Raw genomic sequence first — 25610 nt, forward strand, 5'->3', positions numbered from 1 at the left:
GAGGTGCATATCTGGGGAATGAATATTACCAGCAGAGGGAACAGTCAGATGGAAAGAGAAGGAGGCAAAAATATGCCTAGGGTATTCAAGGAACAGAAAGGATGTCAGTGTGTGGGAAATAGAGTGAGCAAAGTAGAGAGGAGAAGGAACAAGTCAGGGAGGAAACAGAGGCCCAGATTTCTAGGCCTGTGGAGACTTTGCTTTCTGCTTGGAGTAAGTCACTGAAGAGATCTGAGCAATAGGATCTGATTTATGTTTTAACAGGATCTCTCTGAATGCCCTGTTGATTAGAGACTGCAAGAGAGTAAGGACAAGCTCCGGAAGACCAAGAGTTGACTCAAAGACATGATTTACTCAAAAACGCACCTCTTAGTCAGTGACAATGTAGAGCAGGGACTGGCAAATAATTGCTCACAAATCATTGTGAGCTCAGCTTGTGTTTTTATGACCGGTGAGCTAATACTGAGCCTCACATTTTGAAAGGCTGCTGAAGAAAGAAGAGGAGAAGAAGCTACAGCAACTGTATATGGCCCACCAAATCTAAGACACATATTTAAAAATCCAGAAAATGTTTTCCGACACCTGATGGAAAGCATCTGGCGGGTAGTAGGTCCACAACAAAATTGGGAGGAGGAATACATGAGTGAATTAGGTGCTGAAAATATTGTAAAGTGACAAGTATCAGGAAACATTTACAGCTTCACCTTCAGAAATTATGTTTTCATTGAACTGTTGAAAAATACAATCTAACTTTCAAAACAGCAAATCAGAAGGCATCTTCTCACATAAGCAAGGTCAAGTAAAATTGAAGTAGCAATAAATCAATAACAAAAAACATTTTTATGGACTTTTAAACTTTAGAAAGTGTTTGTATGTTCATTATCTAACGTAATCCTCAAATAAATTCCATGAAATAGTTATTATTTTCCCATTAGAAATTACCACATACTAAGTCCTTAGTGATTGCCCAAGAAAAGCTCAAATCTTGAGTGTTACACCTATTAATGTCAAGGTTTTTTTTTTTTTTCCCCCTATGGGAATGCTGGATGCTAAAATTGACAGGGATTTTCAGCTCAAGATGGCAGACTAGGGCACATATTTACTTTCTGTTCCTTCTGAAACCATATTTAAATAAAAGTGTAGAAATACCAAATTAATAAGCTAATAAAAGCCAAGAGGTTGTGGAAGTCATCAACTACAGAAAGATTTCAACATATTTCTAGAAGGCAAAAAATGAAACAGAGTGATGAATAAAATAATTAAGGAAAGATTGTCCTAAGAGGGGTCTGCACAAAGCCAGTCAGCTTTTGGTGAGTTCTGGTTATGGTAAAGGGCAAGGAAAGAAGAGGAGCTGAAAAACAAGGAAATTAAAGTTATTTTAGGGAAAAAAAGTTACTTTAATGAGCTCCAGAGATCACTCAGCCTGCTGCCATATTAATACATGGATTACAATGGATTGTTGGTAAGCAAAACAAGAAAACAAAGAAGAAACAAAAATCAAGAGATTGTTCCTTACTGAACTCGTCTCAAACAAGATCAAGGAATTATGGTTAAATGCCACGGCTGTAAATCATTTCTGCTCCTAGAGAGGTCAGATAGGGCTCATGATATTTCTCGCTTTTTTCAGACATAATTTAGGTCTGAGAAAAACTTATTGTGCCCTCCAATCTCAAATCTTATTGGGGATGGAAGTCCAAATTTGCTTTGACATACTATAAAAAGAATCTCAAGGGCAGAGGGCAAAACTTATTTATAATATATGAATTATGTCATGTTATTTTAAAGAGATTTTAAACTAAAATATATAAATAAAATTTCACTGATCAATACAGTTCTGGGTTCTGAAACCTCTACATGTCACATGCCTGATGTGTAACACACAATGTGTTACAGGAGAAACACAGGAGAAAGAAAACACTCCAATGAAGTAAGCCAAAGAAACAAGATTCAAACTCGATAAAGCCATGTTAGACTAGGATTTTCCAGTTCTTTCCTATTATTTTGAAGCTTCTACCTTGTGAATAATAACATGTTTCCCTTGTCCTAGACACCCAAGAGTGCTTCTTCTCTCCTGGGCATAAGAATCTCGAGAATTATATATGGTAGTAAAGAGTGGACCAAGCTGACATGCTCACAGTGACCAAATTGTACCTGACTATTTTAAACTGACACAGTGATCCACTATGAAGCTACAATAAATGATGTATTTACTTTCTAGACATGAAAGGCAACTGCCTTACTGAAAATAACTCCAGGAAGGCCAGAGAAATTGGCTTCTAATTCATACGGGATAATTCACTGGTAAATTTCTTTCAGGAAAGCCCACGATTTATTTAGACTATAATCTTTACATATCTGGATCCTTCAAACTAGACCAAAGGGAAAACCTCCGCTGGTGCTATGCTGACAACTGGTGGTCCCTAACCTGCATCTTCTGAGATCAGAACCCAGTGCGGTAGGTGATCAATTCATGAATTGAGCAAAAGAAAACCTTCTACAGGGTAGAATATAGGCTCATTATAGGTATGACACTTAGGGCTAAGTGCCATAAGGAGTACAAGAAAAGAACAGTAACACATGAAGCATGTATGACAAGGAGGCACCACAGTCCAGAGCAGGCTTGGTTCAAATCCTGGCTAAGCCATTACCATCTGCACACCCTGAAGAACAGTATAAGGTTTAACTGTTGTACCAAATTTCTAAAAAGAAGTGAAGAAAGAGCCTTACCTGCCAAGAAGGGACGTTGTGGGGTGCAGCATCTGGCCAGGTGAGGTCTCTGCATTCTCTGCCGGCTGGTGATGATGGCAGAGGAACAGCAGTGGAGAAAGTGGTCCTGGCTCCAGGCCTCGCAGAGAAGCTGGGGAGGTCCCCCATAGGTGCTGGACCACCCCTCCACAGGGTGGGTGGCTCCTGCACTCAGCTTTGCACAGGCCTCTGAGACCCAGGCAGGGAGGGGCTGGCCAATACACATGCAGGCACCAAAGGGGCTGCATGATGAGATGCTAGACAGGATGAGCTCTGGAGGAGGAAGCCCCCACAGTCCTGAACAGTCTCTGCGTGGTGGCGCCTCTGGTGCCAAACACCTGCACCCACAGTGGGAAGTCTCAGCTGCTAGAGAGTCCGGGAGGGGCCCCGCCCTTTGCCCCGGAGTTTGCCCTCTGTGATGCGTATACCATGGACATGTCACAAACGCCAGGCTGAGGAATCGTTTCTCCAGTGCGTGTTTGACCGCGATAGGAGTCAGAAGCTAGGGAGACGCTCTCCCAGTTTCACACTCTATTCTCGGGGCGTTTGGCGCACAATCTGTCCTATATGGGCAATTTACTGTGTAAATTTGTTTCCGCGCTCCACCGCCGGCACCCGCTGGGCCATCGCTCACTGGTTTTGCCCTCTCGGGTTGCCATCACATCTGGCCGGGGCCACCCCGCTGCTCCAGCTCCTGCTTTACACCCCGCTGCTCCAGCTCCTGCTTTACACCCGGGTCGTAGGCTGCTCAACCAGGATCGAGTGCCTTTATCATCCAGCTTTTACATCGCGCCGAAAAGGCACTACCCCATCCAGCAGGCTGGGTACTCCCGTGTGGGCGTCCTACCCCTGGTGAACTTGAAGGACTCGCCGAAGAAGCAGCCCGTCTTGTCCACTCGTAATTCCATGATGTTCGGACCTTCGAGAACTGTCAGAATTCCTCCACCGGGGCGCAAAATTATTCTCCTGCGTTCACTACCTGAGCTACCTGCTTGGGTCGTTGAGGCTGGGAAGCTGGTACCAACCAGTCACCTCCTACTTTCTTGCGCAAAAGAGAGTGAGGCGAAGGTCCAAGAAGAACACAGGGAAGGCACGACAAAGGAGGAAGGTCACACAGAGGCCGAAGGAGAGGACAATGGAAAGATAAGTCCATACCGCAACGGGGATATGACAATGACATCTAGGCCCCAGGAGACCAGCGGGGTCCTCGCGTCCTTCCAATGCAGTCCTGAGCCTCCAAATCTCCTTCCGGTGCACCCAGAAGGCAACTTTAGTGAGAAAGCCCAGGTGTCTCGGATGAACTTTTCCTCCGAAAGCCCCGCCATCTGCTCAGACGGCACTGCTGGAGATGGCCAGCCTCCCTTGCAGCCTGGCCCCCTGGCCACGGTGCTCTCTGCCTCAAGTCCGTGCTGCAACCTGCTGCCCGACAGGCCAATAGAAGAAGTGCTGGGTGAAGACCACCGACCCAGCTCCCCTGACTCACTGATGTCTGGGAAGGTGCTGCAGCGCGAACAACCTTCAGACACCCCACGGAGAAGCTCTTCTTCCCTGGGATCTGCCAGCAGTAGGCACCACCGCAAGCGGAAGATGCCCCCGCTGCTTTTTCTGCCACTGCCGCCACTGCTGCCACCACTGCCACCACCGCTGCCTCTGCCGTGGGGTCGCAGTGACCTTCCCCCACCTCCGAAGCTTCCAGGCATGACTCTTGCCAAAAACTGGGGCACCCTGAAACGAAGCATGGAGCGACATCGGAACAAAGTCCTGAAGGATACAAGGAAGGCCATGCGACGCCGCAGTGCCCCTCCGCCTGCCCCAGGGACCGCAGGCTCCCTGGTTCCGGTCAGTCACATTTTAGAGGTCCCTCCTACTACCACTGACTTGGCCGACCTGTCCTCCAGATTCCCCAATCTGGCTGGCCTTCCACCTTACCTGACACCTTGTATGGATCAGGAGGCAAGACACACAGACCGTGTTTACTCTCATTCTGCTATTTCTGCAGATTCTCGTCTTCCTCCAATTTTCAATCCCATTGTGGGAATAACGCTTAAGGAGGATGGAGGCCCTCAGTGTTCAGTCAGAGCAACACCACCTTTTATTTCTGACCTCTCCACACCTCTGAGCACCCCAACCCTCTCCTCCCAGCCACCCTCCTACAAAAATGAAACCCCAACACCCATGTGTGTAGATTCTCCCCCTCCCTTATACTTACTCACCCCTCTTCCAGACCCTCCCATCGCTCCCCCTGTTCTAACTGACCAGCCCATCACTTCTACTTCAGTCCCTTTTACCACCACAGTCATGGCATCTGCAAGTGTGACCTCCCCGTCTCCTTCAAATCCGGGCATCACTGACATGGACACTACTCCCCCTGATCAAGCTGTCATTTTTCTGTCTCCCCCAGGTATTTGGGTGGAGCAGACACACATTGCACAGAGACCAGACACCACCATCCCATTTGTGCCGATGGTCCCCTGCCGCGCTTCAATTTTTAACTATCCCTTTGACTCCCAAACCAACCCTCGGCCCACATTTGTGACCACAGATAAGCAGCAAAAAGCCTCTGTATTCCCCAGACCCCCAACTGGGGCTCCGGCTGCCGTCTTCCCCGGGCCCCAACCTGGGGATCCTGCTGCCGTCTTCCCCAGGCTCCCATTTGGGGATCAGGCTCCCGTCTTCCCGGTGCCCCCATTTGGGGATCAGACTGCCGTCTTCTCCGGGCCCCAACCTGGGAATGCGGCTGCCGTCTTCCCCGGGCCCCAACCTGGGGATCCTGCTGCCGTCTTCCCCGGGCCCCCACCTGGAGATGCAGCTGCCATCTTTCCCCGGCCCCCACCTGGGGCTCCAGCTGCCGTCTTCCCCGGGCTCCCATTTGGGGATCAGACTGCCGTCTTACCCAGGCCCCCATTTGGGGATCTGGCTCCCGTCTTCCCGGTGCCCCCATTTGGGGATCAGACTGCCGTCTTCCCCGGGCCCCTACCTGGGGATCCTGCTGCCGTCTTCCCCGGGCCCCCACCTGGGGATGCGGCTGCCGTCTTTCCCCGGCGCCCACCTGGGGATCCCGCTGCCATCTTCCCCAGCCCATTTGGGGCTCCGGCTGCCGTCTTCCCCGGGCCCCCACCTGGAGATGCAGCTGCCATCTTTCCCCGGCCCCCACCTGGGGCTCCAGCTGCCGTCTTCCCCGGGCTCCCATTTGGGGATCAGGCTCCCGTCTTCCCGGGGCCCCCATTTGGAGATCAGGCTCCCGTCTTCCCGGTGCCCCCATCTGGGGATCAGACTGCCGTCTTCCCCGGGCCCCCACCTGGGGATGCGGCTGCCGTCTTTCCCCGGCCCCCACCTGGGGATCTCGCTGCCATCTTCCCCAGCCCATCTGGGGCTCCGGCTGCCGTCTTCCCCGGGCCCCCACCTGGGGATGCGGCTGCCGTCTTTCCCCGGCCCCCACCTGGGGATCCCGCTGCCATCTTCCCCAGCCCATCTGGGGCCCCGGCTGCCGTCTTCCCCGGGCCCCCACCTGGGGATGCGGCTGCCGTCTTTCCCCGGCCCCCACCTGGGGATCCCGCTGCCATCTTCCCCAGCCCATCTGGGGATCCCGCTGCCGTCTTCCCCGGGCCCCCACCTGGCGCTCAGGCTGCCGTCTTCCCCAGCCCCCGATCTGGGGCTCCAGCTGCTGCCTCTCTTGGCCCCTCCATCTAAGGCTCTGGCTGCTGTCTTGCCCAGCCCCCCATCTAGGTCCCCGGCTAATGTCTCCTTTGGTCCCCCATCTACGGCCTTGGGTCCTGTGTTCCCCAGCCCCACTATCTAGGGCTCCAGCCGGTGTCTTCCCCATCCCTCCATCTACGGTTCCGGCCGCTGTCTCCCCTGGCCCCCCATCTACAGCTTTGGGTCTTGTCTTCCTTGGCCCCCTCTCTAGGGCTTTGGCTGTTTCCCTCAGTCCCCAAATTATGGCTTTGGGTCCTGCCTCTCCCAACCCCCATCTATGGTTTCAGTTCCTGTTTTTCCCAGTCCCCCACCTATGGCTTTGGCAGTTATCCATGCTCCAGCAGATGGCATCTGTACAAACGTTAAACCAGTCTTTGACATCGATGCTATGGATACAACACCTCTTTCTCAGATTTATTTTTCAGTCTACCTCTGACTCCAAGGAGAACCACTACCCATATCACATGCTATTGTTGGTTCTGAGAACACAGCACCCAGTGGTGGCAATGCCTGGACCCAAGCTTCAACTTATTTACCTGTGGAGTTGGTCAACAGAGGTACCCACGTTTTCAAGCTTCACTTGGACCCAGAACTCACCATTCAGCCCACATCTGGGGCCAACAATAGGGAGAAGCCTGACAAGTTTATTCCACTGGGAAACCCATTAGTCCTAGCACGAGATAAAAAGCTAACCTCTTCTGCAGTCCAGCCACCCAGAGGAAACATAATGGATTCAGGTTTGCCAGATCCCCTGTCTGCCACAACCATCATCAACATGCAGCCGGCCTTTGTCTACAACTCAAGTATTTTCCCCAGGGATGTATCTGCTATTTTGGAGTGTATACCACAGTGCCTGGTACTGGAGACAGTAGCTTGCTGTCTGCTAGTACCACATCAGGCCCACTGTTGATGGGATCTGCAGTCTCTATGGCTGGTGGGAATTTGGGGGTTGGTGTGAATGCCCTAGGCCTCACTTATTCAGATGCATCTGGCCCAACTAACTTTTGGACAGAACTGTGTGGGGCACCCAGCACCACTTGTGCTCCTACTGTGGGCCAGATTACCTGCGGGTCATCTCATTGCAGCATGGCTGCTGCAGTAGGAAGGGCAAGCCACCATCCCAGCATCCAGGCACATATCTGGTTCCAACTTGAATCCAAATGCCTGGGGTCTACCTGAGCTGAAACCAGGTGGTAGAGTGATGGCAGGGGACACCAGCATCCTTATGGTTAGAGGTCGGGGTGTTACCACTTCCCATTGCTGCACTCAGGACCCACATGAACGTAGAAAATCTACAGTTACAAATCCCTTCACCATGGAGAAGAAATTTGTGTTAAGGGACAAGTCAATTTCCACTTTCCACCAGGGCAACACTGCATCCATTGGATTTGCAAGTGTGAGACCCACCCCTGGCTTGGAACCCACTAGAAGTTCCACCTTATTTCCAAACACAAGGGGCCTACCTGTCCAAAATCCAAGTGGTGGTGGTACAGGAGGGAACAACATCATTCCCAGGATTGGAGGACCTGGTATCCACACTTCCCATACGTACAACTGGGGCCCACCTGGCCAATACACCATGAGTGGAATAGATGGAAGGAGCAACATCTCATATAGGATGGGAGGCCCCAGTGTCAACACCTGCCATTGGACTCAGAACTCTTATATGCAAAGCACAGAGGGGGCGATGGGGGACAGCACCACACCTGCTATGACTGGGTACACTTCTAGTGTTCCATGCATACAAAGCACCCGGGCCTCCCCAGCCCAAACCCAGGAAGTATGATGGGGGATAGCACCATATATATTTAGAGAGGAACTTCTATGCTCAGAACACCTGGGACCCCAACTCAGGGCACCCCTCTGACTTTGGAGGAGCACAGTGTTGTGTTTAGCGGCTCCTGGTCAGGGAAGCTGCATCTGTGCTCTAGGTCTGGTACTTTCATCACCTGCCCAGGATTTCATTGGAGCATCAGCAAACTCCTTTCTTCTGTGAAGAAACTCAACAGATAAAGAGCAGATCTTGTTCTGCAGATTCTGTGCAACGATGAACGGGCTTTGCTGGAAAACGACTCTGCCCATTTAAGTGAAACTGTTAACCTGCTTTCTACAACGAGCCAAACGACCACACACTCAGGGGTGTGCAGGAGTATGTGTGTGTTGTATGTGCATGGGTGAGGAATGTGGGTGTGTGTGTGTTGCAAGGTTAGAAGCAGATGAGCCCAGCTCAGAACTAGATACCAGACTTGAGAAGTTCCATTTGGAGGATGAAAAATAACTTGCATGTATCATCAACTGTGCCATCCCTGGTTTGACTGTAAACTTGGCCGACCCAAACTTCTGGCTATTTTCCCTACACTTGGAACTGGCAGGGTGCCCACAGCAGTCTTTAGCTGCTTCTTCTCCCCCTATCCATTTGCCTCAATGGGCCCTTATCTTTCCTAGCTTTATGTACAAATATGTATATATGTAATTTATATATAAATAAAAACTTATTCTTGTTAATCTACTACTGTTTATGTGTCTTTACTCGTTGATATTGATGTGTTGAGGCAGACTTGAGGTTGCAAAATTTTCTGGGTCCCAGTGACTGGGATGAGGAGCTGGGCACACATTATGACCATGTGTGCTGACTCCTGAAATCTGTTTTGAGTGTAAGGAGTGACAATCCAGGAAGAACTAAGGTCCAGAGGAGGGAGAGACAGGGTGACTTATCCTTACTTCTCTCTGTCTCTCTCTCTCTCTCCCCCCACACCACTCTAACCACACTAGAGTCCAGATAATCCCTGATGTGTGAGGAGGAAACACACTTTATGATTTTAGTTTTTGAAAATGTTTAAACGTCTCTTTTGTGCATCTTTTTTTTTATCCAGTTGAGACTTAGGCCAGTCATCTTGGTATATTCCCACTTCACCCAGAGAGGATGGATTTTGTATCCAGGTTCATGTGTCTGGAAAACAAAGGAAGAGTCCATGCCTGCTCTGTAATTGTTGAAAATTTAAGTTTACTTCAAGTTTATCATACTGCTTAAAGTATCAGAAAAGTTCTCTTTAATAACTGGCTTGGCTCTGAGATAGGCTGCTAAAATACCAAACATAAGAGTTATAACTGTGTCCAGTTCTTGCATACCCTAGAGTTCTGTTGGGCCTCCAGGTTCAATAAAGGCAAAATTCCTGACTCTAGGTAGCCTATCTTCTAGTCAGAGGGGAGAACAGAAATCTATGTAAATTATCTGACAAGTTGGTGGTGTGGTTTAGTTGCTAAGTAGTGTCCGACTCTTTGCAACCCCAGGGACTGTAGCCCACCAGGCTCCTCTGTCCACAGGATTTCCCAGGCAAGAATACTGGAATGGGTTGCCATTTCCTTCTCCAGGGGATCTTCCTGACCCAGATATCGGACCAGGTCTCCTGCATTACAGGTGGATTCTTTACTGACTGAGCCACCAGGGAAGCCTAGTAACAAATGTAATAGAGATTAAGCAGTATATGGGGAATTGACCTTGTGGGCAGAGAAACAAGGTTTTCAAGTTAAACAGTAGACAGGATAAGTCTTACTGGGAAAGTGGAATTTGAACAGTGTAGGGGAAGGCAACTGAGTCAGATATCTGAGGAAAAAGCATTCCAGATAATGGGAATAACCTCTGCAAGGCCCAGAAGAAGGATACCAATGTCCTCAGGGAAAAGCTAGTAAATAATGTGGCTGGAATAGAGTCAGAAAGTGGGAAGGGAGAAGAGAACAGGAAAGCAGGATGGAGAAGATGTGGATTGAATTGTGGCATCATTATTTATTGATTGTGTGATCACAAAGTTAATTCAACTTTCAAGTGTTTCAGTGAAATCAGTGATCTTCCTATGGCCAATTTACCTCACACGAGTAAAGGAAGGATAAAATAACACAGGGAAATGAATTATAAGCCACTGTTACTATTCTATACATAAAGACAGACAGACAGAGACAGATATAGAGAGTTAAGACTGAATTCTTTTGTCCCTTTCCAGAGATTCATATATTGAAGCCCTATCCTCTTATGTGTGATAGAATTAGGAGATGGAGTTTTTAGGAGGCAACTAGGTTTAGAAGAGGCCATGAAGGTAGAGCTGTCATGATGGGATTAGCTCTTCTAAGAAACAGAAAAAACACTAGAGCTTTCTCTCTCCACCATGTGAGGAGGACTACAGCAAGAAGATGGCCATCTACAAGCCAAAAATGGAAGACTCACCTGGAAGTAGATCTGCCTTGATCTTAGACTTCCCAGAAGTGTGAAATGTCTGTTGTTTAAGCCACTCAGACTACGCTATTTTGTTATAGCAGCCTGAGCAGACTAACACAGGTAGGTAAGTAGGGAAAGGATGATTGATAGATACATAGATGGAGATAGAGCACGTATATGTATACTTAATGAATTACTTCAAATGTCTTCACCAGGCAATTCAAATAGGAGATTCCCATTTCAAAGGGAGCATAAAAGTGCTTGCTTTCATGAAGTACACAGATGGAAAAACATGGTAACTCCAGCCTAAAAATGCATAGCACTGAGCCTAATGCAACATTTCTGAGATTGCTGCTGCTGCTGCTAAGTCGCTTCAGTCGTGTCCGACTCTGTGCGACCCCATAGACGGTAGCCCACCAGGCTCCCCCGTCCCTGGGATTCTCCAGGCAAGAATACTGGAGTGGGTTGCCATTTCCTTCTCCAATGCATGAAAGTGAAAAGTAAAAGTGAAGTCGCTCAGTCGTGTCCGACTCCTAGCGACCCCATGGACTGCAGCCTACCAGGCTCCTCCGTCCATGGGATTTTCCAGGCAAGAGTACTGGAGTGGGGTGCCATTGCCTTCCCACAAAAACAACACCATCACAGAGAGGCCTACAGCCTCCTCCCGGCACCCTGCTGCCTGATTCATTTATTCTAAGTTGTTACAACTCCAGAGGATCAAAGCTCCTGCTCCCTGACTTCAGAGACTCTCCTTCCCTTTGTTGTTGCAACTGCCTCCCAGAAGCAGGGCTGAAATCCAGTTTGCTTCTAATAGTTCCACACCTCTCAGCCATGCCGGGCAATATTACCAGAGACAATTTTTAAAATTTATAATGCTTTTCATTAAAAAAAAAAACTTTGAAGCTGAAAAGATCAATTCTGATAAGGCAAGTACTTAACAAATGTATGAGATGTAAAGATGATTTTGAATTTCATGTTTTAATGCACTTACACAGTTGAAGCTATTTCTAAATAAATAGAATTATTTTTATGAAAATAATATGTGGACATGATAGCATCTCAGATACAGAAATTCAACTTTTCTAACCCCAGTTCCCCCTCTCCAGAGACAGTTTTTGGCCACATGCATGTTACTCCCATAATTCTAAACATTATGTTTATCTGCTGTATCCATTGTAGATTGATTTTATCACCGTAGCATGAGGCAGGAAGACAAACTCCTGCCCCCACTACTTCTCATCCCTCTTCCTTTCAATACTTCATATTCATTTCATTACTTATGCTGCTTCTCTTCTGTAATGCCATGCAATTTTTGCTGGCTTTTACTGAAGGGAGAAGTGGTAGCATAGTGGCTAAAAGCCTTGGTTCTGTAGATGGACCACTTGGCTTGGAAGCTTTGTTCTTCAGTTTATTAGCTCTGCAATCCTGAGCAATTTACTCAACCTTCCTGGGCCTCTGTTTCCTCACCTGTACAATGAGGAAATGGATGGTAACCACCATTGCATGGAGTTGCTCGTGATGATACAAATAATAACACATTTGCAGCCTTCAACGTCCAACACACGGAAGCTCTCAAGAAATATTAGCTATAGTACATAGCTACAGTAGTCACTTTCACTCTAATCTCATCATTTTCTTTATGCCTGAGACTGCTTGTGCTCCCATTTCTGTCTTTCCCCTTGTACAACTCACCTTTTGTCAATAGCATGTTTGCTTTGTTTACCTGTGATGATAATATTTACAATTTGTTATGCAATCAGAACAAAGTGTCCTGTGTTTTATTCACAGGTTGATGCTATGGGTTGAAAACCAATAAGTTAAATTAACTAAGTTCTGCTCAGTCCTGGGGACAACAGTATGATAGAACTGTATTTTCCTCTCTGTAGGTATGATGCTCCTACTTCTGTCTCTAACATCAACTGTTTAAACTGATGCTATATTTCAGTTTGCTTTTTACTTCAACTGCTATTTTCTCACAAAATTTCATTACTTTTCCTAAAATGTGACCCACCTTCTTTTGTTCTCCTTGCACTATTTTCCCAGAATAAACTATTTTTGAAATGTTCAAACTCAACACTGTTTCCTTGCCTGGATCCCCTCCTTTTTCAGAACACTTGTCCCTCCCCTTCATCAGTTTGGAAGCTGTAAGACCAAAGTAAGGATAAGATCCTGAAAGAAAAGAGACCAAATTGCTTTCCAGTTAGACTAGAAATAATGACTAGTTACTGATCATGAAAACTGCATAATTCTGACCCCATCACTCTTAATTTCCTTGCTTTGTGGGAGAGTTAACAATCTGGATTTCAACCAGTACTTCAGGTAATTATGAGCCAGGTAGACCTTGTTCCATATCACGCCCAATACTGGTCTAGGCCACAAGTGAGATCTGACCTAGGGCCTCCTATATTTCCTAAGATTAGAAATTCTGTGTGGAACTTCAGGCTAAAACTCTAGTTATTACTAAGCAGGGCATTTTCCCTGCATATATCTCGCAGGAATGAGAAGGTAGCTTGTGGAAGATTTGAGAATTTCAGACTCATGAATGTATGCCTGTCTTGTCCTATATATTTTCTTCTTAGAGATCCAGAAACAGCCCTTGACTGTGTTGAGCCCACCCAGGCCCTCCCTGGACCAGCCACTGCCGTGTACCTAGGGTGATGTGATGCAATGGGCTGCCTGAGCAACAGTTTATACTTTACCTGAGACAGAGCTAAGCGTGGTCCTCTCAGCAGTCCCGGGACAGGAGTGTTGCCCTCAGATGCTCCTTTCAGGCTTGGAGAATGCCATAGGTACTAAGTATTGAAGCCATAGTATGGATCTCCTGTATTTGTCCAAGGTTGAGAGGCTGGGAGAGACAGAAAAACAAAACAAACTTGAAAAACACAACCAGTCTTGAAAAGTTGTCTCTCTGAGGTAAATGGTACCTTTGTCTTAAATTCACATTAAGTTGGAGATCACACACCTTTGTTTTTTAAATTCGCAGATAATTGTTTTACAATGTTGTGTTGGTTTATGCCATACAACAAGGCAAATCAATCATAATTTTACATATATATATATATATATCCCTCCCTTTTGAGCCTACCTCAGCCCTCCCCTCACACCCTTCTAGGTCATCACAGAGCACCAGGTTGGGCTCTCCGTGTTATATAGCAGCTTTCCACTAGCTAGCTATTTTACACATGTTAGTGTATATATGTCAATGCAACTTTGTAGTGACATGGATGAACCCAGACACTTTCTTAGAAGTAGGTTTTCAGAAGATGGAGGACAAATGAAAGTTTGTGTCCAAAGAGATGGGGATTTGTGTGGGGGGGGGGGGGCAGTGAGGTAAAGGGTGCAAAACATAAGCTCTGTCCATTTTTAATTTGCTGCTGGAGTAGCCCAGGCTATTGTACAGAAATTTGGAAACACTAAATGTGGTGAAATAGCCACATAGACAATTGCTCAAAAATACTTTTCTGTTCCCCTTGAAACAGAATGATTTTACTGATTTCATCAAATACATACCTCAAAGTTATGACAGAAAGTTGAGTAGGTTATGTGCTTGGAATTGCATTTATTATTATTAGCAAGCACAACTATAGTGCTTACACTATAACAAGTACTATTTTAAGTGCTTAGCAAATATTAAACTCATTTAATCCTCACAATTGTAATCTTAGGTAGGTATTATTTATAATACTGACTTATTTTTTTGAAACTGAGGCCCAGAGAGGTTAAAGAGCCTGTCCAATGTCACACAGTAAGTAGATGGCAAAAACTCAGGATTAAAACCAAACCATCTGTACTTTCATCACTTTGCTATGTCACCTTATTAAGGGTTGTGTTTAAGGAAGAGACTAAAATGACAAGATTCAACTAAAAGGAAAAGGGAGAAATGAGAAAATGAGTGATCCTAGAAGCTAGGGAGGATTTAGGCTCAGGAATTTCTGGTGATGAGGTCTGGAAATAAGAACAAGAACTTACTGGGAATATTAATTTGGGGTAGTATCTGAATCCATTGAGAAATGACTTTGTTTTCTTTAAAATTTATAAAGACCAGCTGGATGAAGAATCACGAAGGAAAGGAAAAGAATAAGGTGGCTTAAGTAACATATTACTTAAGTAACCTCTTCCCTCTAATTAGGGCTTCCCGGGTAGCTCAGTTGGTAAACAATCTGCCTGCAATGCAGGAGACCCCAGTTCGATTCCTGGGTCAGAAAGATCCCCTGAAGAAGGAAGACTACCCACTCCAGTACTCTTGGGCTTCCCTGGTGGCTCAGTTGGTAAATAATCTGCCTGCAATGCAGGAGACCTGGGTTCAATCCCTTGGTTGGGCATATCCCCCGGAGCAAGGCATGGCAACCCACTCCAGTATCCTTGCCTGGGGGATCCCCATGGACAGAGGAGCCATGGGGCCACAAAGAGTTGGACATGACCGAGCAACTTTTACTTTCCTTCTAATTAATAGAGGTGAGAGGACCTGTGGAGAAGGACAGAGCTCTCTCCACTAGCTGTCTAGACATGTTACCAGGATGAACAAGGAGAAAAATGGCGACCACTGTACTGGATTTGATGATCCCACAAAACCAAGGATTCGGGTTTTTAAGAATGGCTTATGATGGCATACATGCTGCATGCAGATATGCCACTAAGTCTGCTTCCAATCACACATTTTAACTGGGGTAATAATTCCTAAGAGGTGCACATTTGTTTGCTATGGCTGCTATAATATTATTACAAACATGGTGGCTTAAAACAAAACACATTTTCTTATGGTTCTGGAAGACAGAGGTCCAAAACCAGTTTCACTGGACTGGAATCAGGAGTTGGTAGGACCATTCATGCCCCCTCTAGAGGCTCTAAGAGAGAATCTGTTTCCTTGCCAGCATTTCTTGGTTTCTGGCTGCATCAATCCAAACCCAGCTTCATCATCACTTTCTCTTTGGAGTCAAATCTCCCTCTACCTCTCTTTAATGAGAACACCCGTGATGAATTTGGGCCCATTCAGGCAACCCAGGATAATCTCCCCGTCAATAACCCTAATTTAATCCCATTGGCAAAATCCCTTCTGTCATTTAATGTGACATTCACAGGTTCTGGGCATTAGAATGTGGACATTTAGGGACAAGGGTATTATTCAGTCTACAAGGTAGATACTGTTATTTTTCTCAGATCCAGGAAATGAAGTTTAGGGAAGCAATTTTTCCCAGGTTTTACAATTTCCAGAGTTGAGATTTAAATCCTGGCAGTCAGAGTTTAGGACACACTCTAAACAATTTCAATCTGTGTCCTTAACTACTGCATACTCCTTGGTTAAGAGTCACACATAGGTATCAAGACCCAACTGAATAGAACATGATGTACCATCTCCTCTTTCACTTGTGTATTTCTGAATCTGGCCCAGAGCAGAAGAGTCCAGAAAACTGTTAAGCAGGTTTACTAAGAGAAAGCATTTACTGTTTGATTTGCACTAAGTAATGAAAGGTTGCTTTTTTTTAAAAATATAATATGCCACCAACTAGTGTTATCATCATTTTATATATTTAAACAACTAAACAACAACAAAAAGCTATAGATGCAAAGGTGTGGGGCCAAGTCTAAAGGCATCCTGCTGGAAAAAGAGCTGGTATCCAATGCCGAGACCCAAATTCAGCCCATCCAGTCGTGATTAAGCACCTATTCAGAGAGATTGTGACTCACCACCCAGCACCTGAGTCTTTATATCCCAGCTTCAAGACGGAAATTAGTTGAGAGATCACAGACACTTGTACTAATCATTAATTCATAACCTGCTAACCCCTTCCTTTGTGGGAGAGAACTTGGCATTTCTAAAATCCTTTTCTGCCTCAGAGCGAGCAGAGCAGCCCTTGCTCCTCTGGCCATGACCTACTGTGCTTTGACAAGGTGATTTGCCAAGTGCAGCTGCAAACGCATCTCCAATATCACACGTCTATGGAACATTCCAGTCAGGTTTTAGACCCAGTCACAGTACATTTTCCTGAGGATCAGTAATGATTTGCTGAGGATCAGTAATGCTCTCTGTATGCTAGCTGACAAGGGCATGATCTCTGTGCTTATTATATTCCATTTGTCAGCTCCTCTCTGACACAGTTGTCCACAAGATTCCTTAGGAATATTTGAGTTATATAGGCGCTATTTCAGGAGTTGCTCCTGCCTGTATCCTCTCATTTCTTAATTAACATTTCCCAGTTGAGACCATAAGTAATTCAGCTGAGGTGGGTTATGAGAGGCATTCTTCCCTACTCAACTTCATTTGAATCTACACCCTGTAAATCTGAATCTCCATGCCCTGTAAGTTTCATATATGTGACATCACATACTCCCCATCATCACTATTTTCAGGAGTCAGGACCACAACGGCGACTGGCAAGTTCATCAGCCTTTCCATTTCTTTCCCTCTTGATTGTTTAAGAGTGATTGACCGAGACTGTGCATTTCGATTTTTTGCAAAGCTCAGTGGTCCAGAGACAATACTAGAATTCTGCCCTGGAGAAACACACATTCTGCTAATTGTTTTCTCTCTCTTATAGAACAGAAAAGAGACTCATCCATCACACAGTTACTCAAGGTTTACCTGTGTGCATTGCCAAGGATTTGGATAAGATGGGTAGTGCTCCATATTTCCTACTGGAAGGTATTTTGCATTCCATAAAATTAAATCCACACCATATAAGAAATTTAGTCTAACCTCTCATCTATTGATTCATGAGGTTTGGCTCACTGAGATTTCCCCCCTCATTCTATTGTGCAGAAAAGGAATTGTTGGCCAAAGACATCGTCAGATGTTTATGTTTCCAAGTTTGCCACTTATCTTTAACTCTATTTGGGTTGCCTTTTGCTGTGCAGAATTCTTTCATTTTTATGAAGTCAAAGCAACTCTCTTTTTTCTTTATATCTCAGTTTCACATTCTGCTCAGAGAAAGACTTCCTCATAACAAGATATGAATTCTCATCCTATAGGCCTCTAGGTATATGTTTCTTACCATGGAACATTACTCAGTGTATGCTACACAGGCAGTCCTTACTCTGAACAGTTTGCTCATTCGTGAATTTCAGTTACTGTTATTTAATTAAATAATACCTGTCCCCCAACAGAACAAACAAATTTCAGACACCAGCATGTGTTAACTGTGAGGAAGTGCATAAAGTACAAACTTCACAGCTGTTAACAAGTTTACAAACCACCACGGTAATGGTAGATGTATATCACGATTAGAGAACAATCAGGCCCCATCTTTCAAAGTCTCTGGGTGCTGGGTCACTGTGCATGTTCACTTACAGACAGCAAGACTCATGGAATGCTCAGAATTGAACAGCTTCATTTCCAGGTATTCTGGAATTTTCCACCTCTCTTTTTATTATTGATTTCAAGTTACTCCTATCATGGTCCAAGAATAGAACAGACTTCATATATTTCTGCTATTTTAAATTTGTTAGAGCATGCTTTATGCCCCAGAATGTGGTCCATCTTGGTGTATATGCCATGTGAGCTTGAGACAATGTGCATTCTGTTGTTGGATGAAGCAGTCTGGAGATGTTTATTACATCCATTTTGTCAATGGTGTTGTTGAGTTCAGTTATGTCTGTGCTGATTTTCTGCCTGCTGGATCTCTCCATTTAGGATAGAGGGGTGTATAAATCTCCAACTATGATATTGGGCTTCTTTCTTTCTCCTTGCAGTTCTGTTTCTGTCTCACTAATTTGATGCTTTGTTGTCAGGCACATACACATCAAGAATTGTTATGTCTTCTTGGAGAACTGACCCCTTTATCATTATGGAAAGCCTTCTTTGTGGCTGGTAATCTTCCGTGCCCTTAAATCTGCTTTGACTGAAACTGATGAAGCTTCTCAAACTTCTTTGAATTAGTATGATATCTCTTTCCACAACCCTTTGCTTTTAAGTTATATGTGCCTTTATATTAACATTTAAAGTAGATTTCTTATAAGTGGATCTTGTTTTTAGATGCTCTATGACAATCTTTTAATAGGAATAGTCATTGGTATTTAAAATGATTATTGATATCATTGGATTAATATCTATCATATCTGATGCTGTTTCACATTTATTGCCATTGTTCTTTGTTCCTATTTTTATATTCCATCTTTTTCTGCCATTTGTGGTTTTAATTAAACATTGTATATGATTCAGTTATCTCCTTGAAAAGGAAGACACAGTATACTGGTGAAATTAACAGCAGTAAATAAATCTTCAGTGATGTGGTGCTGCAGAGGCATTCTATAGTCTTATGATTAGGTCTCAGTCTTATAATGAGCATGTGCTTCTCAGCGCTGAATTTCAGAAGTGCCTCTCAACATTTTCTCTCACTTTAAATGAGACAAAATGGCTGGAAGGGACTTGGGTAAGGTATTTCCCTTCCCTCAGGTCAGTTCAGTTCAGTCGCTCAGTCACGTCCGACTCTTTCTAACCCCATGAACCACAGCACGCCAGGCCTCCCTGTCCATCACCAACTCCTGGACTTTACCCAAACTCACGTCCATTGAGTCAGTGATGCCATCCAGCCATCTCACCCTCTGTCGTCCCCTTCTCCTCCTGCCTTCAATCGTTCCCAACATCAGGGTCTTTTCCAATGAGTCAGCTCTTCGCATCAGGTGGCCAAAATATTGGACTTTCAGCTTCAACATCAGTCCTTCCAATGAACACCCAGGGCTGATTTCCCTTAGGATGAACTGGTTGGATCTCCTTGCAGTCCAAGGGACTCTCAAGAGTCTTCTCAACACCACAGTTCAAAAGCATCAATTCTTCGGCGCTCAGCTTTCTTTATAATCCAACTCTCACATCCATACATGACCACCGGAAAAACCATAGCCTTGACTAGACGGACCTTTGTTGGCAAAGTAATGTCTCTGCTTTTAAATATGCTGTCTAGGTTGGTCATAACTTTCCTTCCAATGAGTAAGCATCTTTTAATTTCATGGCTGCAATCACCATCTGCAGTGATTTCGGAGCCCAGAAAAATAAAGCCAGCCACTGTTTCCATTGTTTCCTCATCTATCTGCCATGAATTGATGGGATCGGATGCCATGATCTTAGTTTTCGGAACATTGAGCTTTAAGCCAACTTTTTCACTCTCCTCTTTCACTTTCATCAAGAGGCTCTTTAGCTCTTCTTCACTTTCTCCCATAAGGGTGGTGTCATCTAAATATCTGAGCTTATTGATATTTCTCCTGGCAATCTTAATTCCAGCTTGTGATTCATGCAGCCCAGCATTTCTCATGATGTACGCTGCATATAAATAAAATAAGCATGGTGACAATATACAGCCTTGATGTACTGCTTTTCCTATTTGGAACCAGTCTGTTGTTCCGTGTCCAGTTCTAACTGTTGCTTCCTGGCCTGCATACAGGTTTCTCAAGAGGCAGGTCAGGTGGTCTGGTATTCCCATCTCTTTCAGAATTTTCCACAGTTTATTGTGATCCACACAGTCAAAGGCTTTGGCATAGTCAATAAAGCAGAAGTAGATGTTTTTCTGGAACTCTCTTGCTTTTTTGGTGATCCAGCAGATATTGGCAATTTGATCTCTGTTCCTCTGCCTTGTCTAAAACCAGCTTGAACATCGATAAGTTCATGTTCATGTACTGCTGATGTTTTTCTGGAACTCTCTTGCTTTTGCAGTCAGTCCCAAAACCCCAAAAAACCCAGTATATTAGACCTCTAGTAAAACAGTCTCTCCTGAGGGCAGGGCTTATTAAGAAAAAGTGATAGAAGTAAAGTCTGATACTGTAAAGAGCAGTATTGCATAGGAACATGGAATGTTAGGTCCACGAATCAAGGCAAACTGGAAGTGGTCAAACAGGTGAAGACAAGAGTGAACATCGACATTTTAGGAATCAGCAAATTAAATGTACTGGAATGGGTGAATTTAACTCAGATGAACATTATATCCACTACTGTGGGTAAGAATCCCTTGGAAGAAATGGAGTAGCCATCATAGTCATCAAAAGAGTCCAAAAGGCACTACTTGGATGCAGTCTCAAAAATGACAGAATGATCTCTGTCGCTTCCAAGGCAAACTGTTCAACAGCAAAGTAATCCAAGTCTATGCCCTGACCAATAATGCTGAAGAAGCTGAAGTTGAATGGTTCTATGAAGACCTACAAGACCTTCCTGAACTAACAACCAAAAAAGATGTCCTTTTCATTATAAGGGACTGGAATTCAAAAGTAGGAAGTCAAGAAATACCTGGAATAACAGATTAATTTGGCCTTGGAGTACAGAATGAAGCAGGCCAAAGGCTAACAGTTTTGCCAAGAGAACTCACTGGTCATAGCAAACACCCCCTTCGAACAACACAAAAGACGACTCTACCCATGGACATCACCAGATGGTCAATATCAAAATCAGACTGATTACATTCTTTGCAGCCAAAGATGGAGAAGCTCTATACAGTCAGCAAAAACAAGACCAAGGCAAAATTAGCAAAATGGTTGTCTGAGAAAGCCTTACAAACAGCTATGAAAAGAAGAGAAGTGAAAGAAAAAGGAGAAAAGGAAAGATATACACATTTGAATGCAGAGTTCCAAAAAATAGCAAGGAGAGATGAGAAAAGCCTTCCTCAGTGATCAATGCAAAGAAATAGAGGAAAACAATAAAATGGGAAAGACTAGAGATCTCTTGAAGAAAATTAGAGATACCAAGGCAAAATTTCATGCAAAGATGGGCACAATAAAGGACAGAAATAGAAGATATCAACAGAAGCAGAAGATATTAAGAGGTGGCAAGATAACACAGAAGAACTATACAAAAAAGATCATGACCCAGATTATTATGATGGTGTGATCACTCTCCTAGAGCCAGACATCCTGGAATGTGAAGTCAAGTGGGCCTTAGGAAGTATCACTATGAGAAAAGCTAGTGGAAGTGATGGAATTCCAGACGAGCTATTTCAAATCCTAAAAGATGATGCTGTGAAAGTGCTGCACTCAATATGCCAGCAAATTGGGAAAACTCAGCAGTGGCCACAGGACTGGAAAAGTCAGTTTTCATTCCAATCCCTAAGAAAGGCATTGCCAAAGAATGTTCAAACTACCACATGATTGCACTCATCTCACAAACTAGTAAAGTAATGCTCAAAATTCTCCAAGTCAGGCTTCAACAGTACATGAACCATGAACTTCCAGAGGTTCAAGATGGATTTAGAAAAGGCAGATGAACCAGAGATCAAATTGCCAACATCCGATGGATCTTCAAAAAAGCAAGAGTTCCAGAAAAACATCTATTTCTGCTTCATTGACTATGCCAAAATCTTTGATTGTGTGGATCACAACAAACTGGAAAATTCCTCAAGAGATGAGAATACTAGACCTTCTGATTTGCCTCCTGTGAAATCTTTATGCAGGTCAAGAAGCAATAGTTGACACTGGACATGGAACAACAGATTGATTCCAAATCAGGAAAGGAGTATGTCAAGGCTATATACTGTCACTGTGATTATTTAATTTATATGCAGAGTACATGAGAAATGCTAGACTGGAATGAAGCACAAGCTGGAATCAACATTGCTAGAAGAAATACCAATAACCTCAGATATGCAGATAATACTATCCTTATGGCAGAAAACGAAGAACTAAAGATGAAAGTGAAAGAGGAGCATGAAATAGTTGGCCTAAAGCTCAACATTCAGAAAACTAAGATCATGGCAAATAGATGGGGAAACAGTGGAAAGAGTGGCTGACTTTATTTTTGGGGGGCTCCAAAATCACTGCAGATAGTGACTGCAGCCATGGAATTAAAAGACACTTGCCAATCTTGAGAAAGAAGAATGGAACTGGAGGAATCCACCTGCCTGACTTCAGGCTCTACTACAAAGCCACAGTCATCAAGACAGTATGGTACTGGCACAAAGATAGAAATATCGATCAATGGAACAAAACAGAAAGCCCAGAGATAAATCCACGCACCTATGGACACCTTATCTTCGACAAAGGAGGCAAGAATATACAATGGAGAAAAGACAATCTCTTTAACAAGTGGTGCTGGGAAAACGGGTCAACCACTTGAAAAAGAATGAAACTAGAACACTTTCTAACACCATACACAAAAATAAACTCAAAATGGATTAAAGATCTAAATGTAAGACCAGAAACTATAAAACTCCTATAGGAAAACATAGGCAAAACAATCTCCGACATAAATCACAGCAGGATCCTCCATGACCCACCTCCCAGAATATTGGAAATAAAAGCAAAAATAAACAAATGGGACCTAATTAACATTAAAAGCTTTTGCACAACAAAGGAAACTATAAGCAAGGTGAAAAGACAGCCTTCAGAATGGGAGAAAATAATAGTAAACGAAGCAACAGACAAACAATTAATCTCAAAAATATACAAGCAACTCCTGCAGCTGAATTCCAGAAAAATAAACGACCCAGTCAAAAAATGGGCCAAAGAACTAAACAGACATTTCTCCAAAGAAGACATACAGATGGCTAACAAACACATGAAAAGATGCTCAACATCACTCATTATTAGAGAAATGCAAATCAAAACTACAATGAGGTACCATTTCACACCAGTCAGAATGGCTGCTATCCAAAAGTCTACAAGCAATAAATGCTGGAAAGGGTGTGGAGAAAAGGGAACCCTCTTACACTGTTGGTGGGAATGCAAACTAGTACAGCCACTATGGAGAACAGTGTGGAGATTCCTTAAAAAACTGGGAATAGGACTGCCATATGACCCAGCAATCCCACTGCTGGGCATATACACTGAGGAAACCAGAATTGAAAGAGACGCGTGTCCCCCAATGTTCATCGCAGCACTGTTTACAATAGCCAGGACATGGAAGCAACCTAGATGTCCACCAGCAGACGAATGGATAAGGAAGCAGTGGTACATATACACAATGGAATATTACTCAGCCATCAAAAAGAATACATTTGAATCAGTTCTGCTGAGATGGATGAATCTGGAGCCCATTATACAGAGTGAAGTAAGCCAGAAAGAAAAACACCAATACAGTATACTAATGCATATATATGGAATTTGAAAGATGGTAACGATAACCCTATATGCGGCAATAAGAGACACAGATGCATAGAAGTCTTATGGACTCTGAGGGAGAAGGTGAGGGTGGGACGTTCTGAGAGAATAGCATTGAAACATGTATATTACCATATGTGAAACAGAACACCATTCCAGGTTCGATGCATGAGACAAATGCTCAGGGCTGGGGCAATGGGATGACCCAGAGGGATGGGATGGGGAGGGAGGTGGGAAGGGGGTTCAGGATGGGGAACGAATGGAAACCCATGGCTGATTCATGTCAATGTATGGCAAAAACCACTACAATATTGTAAAGTAATTAGCCCCCTACTAAAATAAATAAATTTATTTAAATAAATTAAATAAAAGATGCTTGCTCCTTGGAAGGAAAGTTATGACCAACCTAGGCAGCTTATTTAAAAGCAGAGACATTAGTTTGCTAACAAAGGTCCATCTCGTCCAAGCTATGGTTTTTCCAGTAGTCATGTATGGATGTGAGAGTTGGAGTATAAAGAAAGCTGAGGGCTGAAGAATTGATGCTTTTGAACTGTGGTGTTGGAGAAGACACTTGAGGGTCCCTTGGACTGCAGTGAGATCCAACAAGTCAATCCTAAAGAAAATCAGTCCTGAATATTCATTGGAAGGACTGACGTTGAAGCTGAAACTCCACTATTTTGGCCAGCTGATGTGAAGAACTGACTCACTGGAAAGGACCCTGAAGCTGCAAACGATTGAAGGTGGGAGGAGAAGGGGACAACAGAGGATGAGATGGTTGGAGGGCATCACTGACTCAATGGACATGAGTTTGAGTAAACTCCAGGAGTTGGTGATGGACAGGGAGGCCTGGCGTGCTGCAGTCCATGGGGTCACACAGAGTCAGACACGACTGAATGAGTGAACTGAACTGAACTGAGGGCAGGCCTTACTATGAATAGTAGAATTTTCTCGTGTATTTCAAAATTGTTCTGGTGTGTTTCAAAATTGTATTTCAAAATTATCTTCCCTCAGCCAGAAGAGGAGTTTATTCTGACCTTCTTCACCCAGTAGTGACAACCTGGCAGAGCTCAAGAAACAAAACTCACAAAAGTATAGAGGCCTCCCTGGAATTTTTATCACACAGACATTTGCACACGGGGCCTCTAGCAATTCATCGAACACAGTTCAGTTTTTCCTACCTCAGTTTGGTTTCCACAGTGATTTCTACTCTTGCGTTTCCGTTCCAGTAAGCTGTTATATTCTGTTTGCCTCTCCAATTTTGGGCATGGTGATTTTTCCTGTGACCTCACTTCTCTACTGTATCTAAGAATTGTTGATTTTTCAGTTTGTTCAGATATTTACTTGTTAGTACAGAGTGGCAACTTCCAAGCTCCTTTCATGTTGGACTCAAAACTAGACGTCTCGTAAGTTTTTTTGACAATAGAATAAAACATGCTAATTCTCAGTATTTCTAATGTTTTAGGTTGCAGTCTCTTAACTAAGGTTTACTATATTTTGAAAGCTTAAAAGAATGTATCTTTAAGTAAAATAAAATTTGTAATATCCAAATATGTTAGCATTATTATATAATGACTTGCTATTGTCATCTAAAACAATTATATAAATCAAGCTCCACATTTAGTATTAAAAACATTTTTAACTTTTTCTTTTATATTGGAGGACAGTTGATTAACAATATTGTGGTAGTTTCATGTGTACAGCAGTTACTTTTTTAAACAAGAAAATTTCTAGTGTTTTCTCAGCAAGATTTTAAGATCAAGGAACAATAATATTTTCTGCACTGGTCATTAAGATCAACTTTGCAGAGTGCAATTTGTGTGACCATTTTTGTAGTTCTACAGTAAGGACAGTCTGCACTTTATTTATCTTATATTTTATTTCTTATATATACATGGGTTCCTATACAGGTTTAATAATATATTGATGTACTATTATAGTTTAGTAGATTTTT

At 43.9% G+C, this 25610-nt stretch overlaps 3 protein-coding genes and 1 long non-coding RNA gene across 6 annotated transcripts in view; 2 read left to right on the forward strand and 2 right to left on the reverse strand.

Moving 5' to 3' along the window:
* The window catches only part of LOC145505566 (liprin-alpha-1-like), a 488322-nt gene that overhangs the window by 407888 nt on the left and 54824 nt on the right, over positions 1–25610 (forward strand).
* The window catches only part of LOC145505653 (uncharacterized), a 118088-nt gene that overhangs the window by 56025 nt on the left and 36453 nt on the right, over positions 1–25610 (reverse strand). For all 3 annotated transcript variants that reach the window (XR_014053182.1, XR_014053186.1, XR_014053185.1), the window contains exons 3-4: positions 13351–13496; positions 2728–4470 (exon numbers count right to left, since the gene is read on the reverse strand). This is a non-coding gene — a long non-coding RNA (uncharacterized LOC145505653). The remainder of the gene's footprint in view (positions 1–2727; positions 4471–13350; positions 13497–25610) is intronic.
* On the forward strand, positions 3216–8083 carry LOC145504887 (nuclear pore-associated protein 1-like). Of its 2 annotated transcripts, none has more exons than XM_081486208.1 (2): positions 3216–4584; positions 6854–8083. In XM_081486208.1, the coding sequence occupies exons 1-2, from the start codon at positions 3313–3315 to the stop codon at positions 6875–6877; spliced, it is 1296 nt and encodes a 431-aa protein (XP_081342334.1). In that variant the 5' UTR covers positions 3216–3312; the 3' UTR covers positions 6878–8083. The 2 variants fall into 2 exon arrangements, with proteins under 2 accessions (XP_081342334.1, XP_081342323.1); XM_081486197.1 differs by lacking the exon at positions 6854–8083 and adding an exon at positions 5147–5326.
* On the reverse strand, positions 3227–8097 carry LOC145504903 (uncharacterized). Its single transcript, XM_081486270.1, has 2 exons — positions 6254–8097; positions 3227–6148 (listed from the first exon to the last, which is right to left on the reverse strand). The coding sequence occupies exons 1-2, from the start codon at positions 6566–6568 to the stop codon at positions 5234–5236; spliced, it is 1230 nt and encodes a 409-aa protein (XP_081342396.1). The 5' UTR covers positions 6569–8097; the 3' UTR covers positions 3227–5233.

The sequence above is a fragment of the Giraffa tippelskirchi genome, chromosome 1 (assembly GCF_054371585.1).
Source record: "Giraffa tippelskirchi isolate mGirTip1 chromosome 1, T2T-mGirTip1v1.2.pri, whole genome shotgun sequence".
In the NCBI taxonomy this organism is placed as follows: domain Eukaryota; kingdom Metazoa; phylum Chordata; class Mammalia; order Artiodactyla; family Giraffidae; genus Giraffa; species Giraffa tippelskirchi.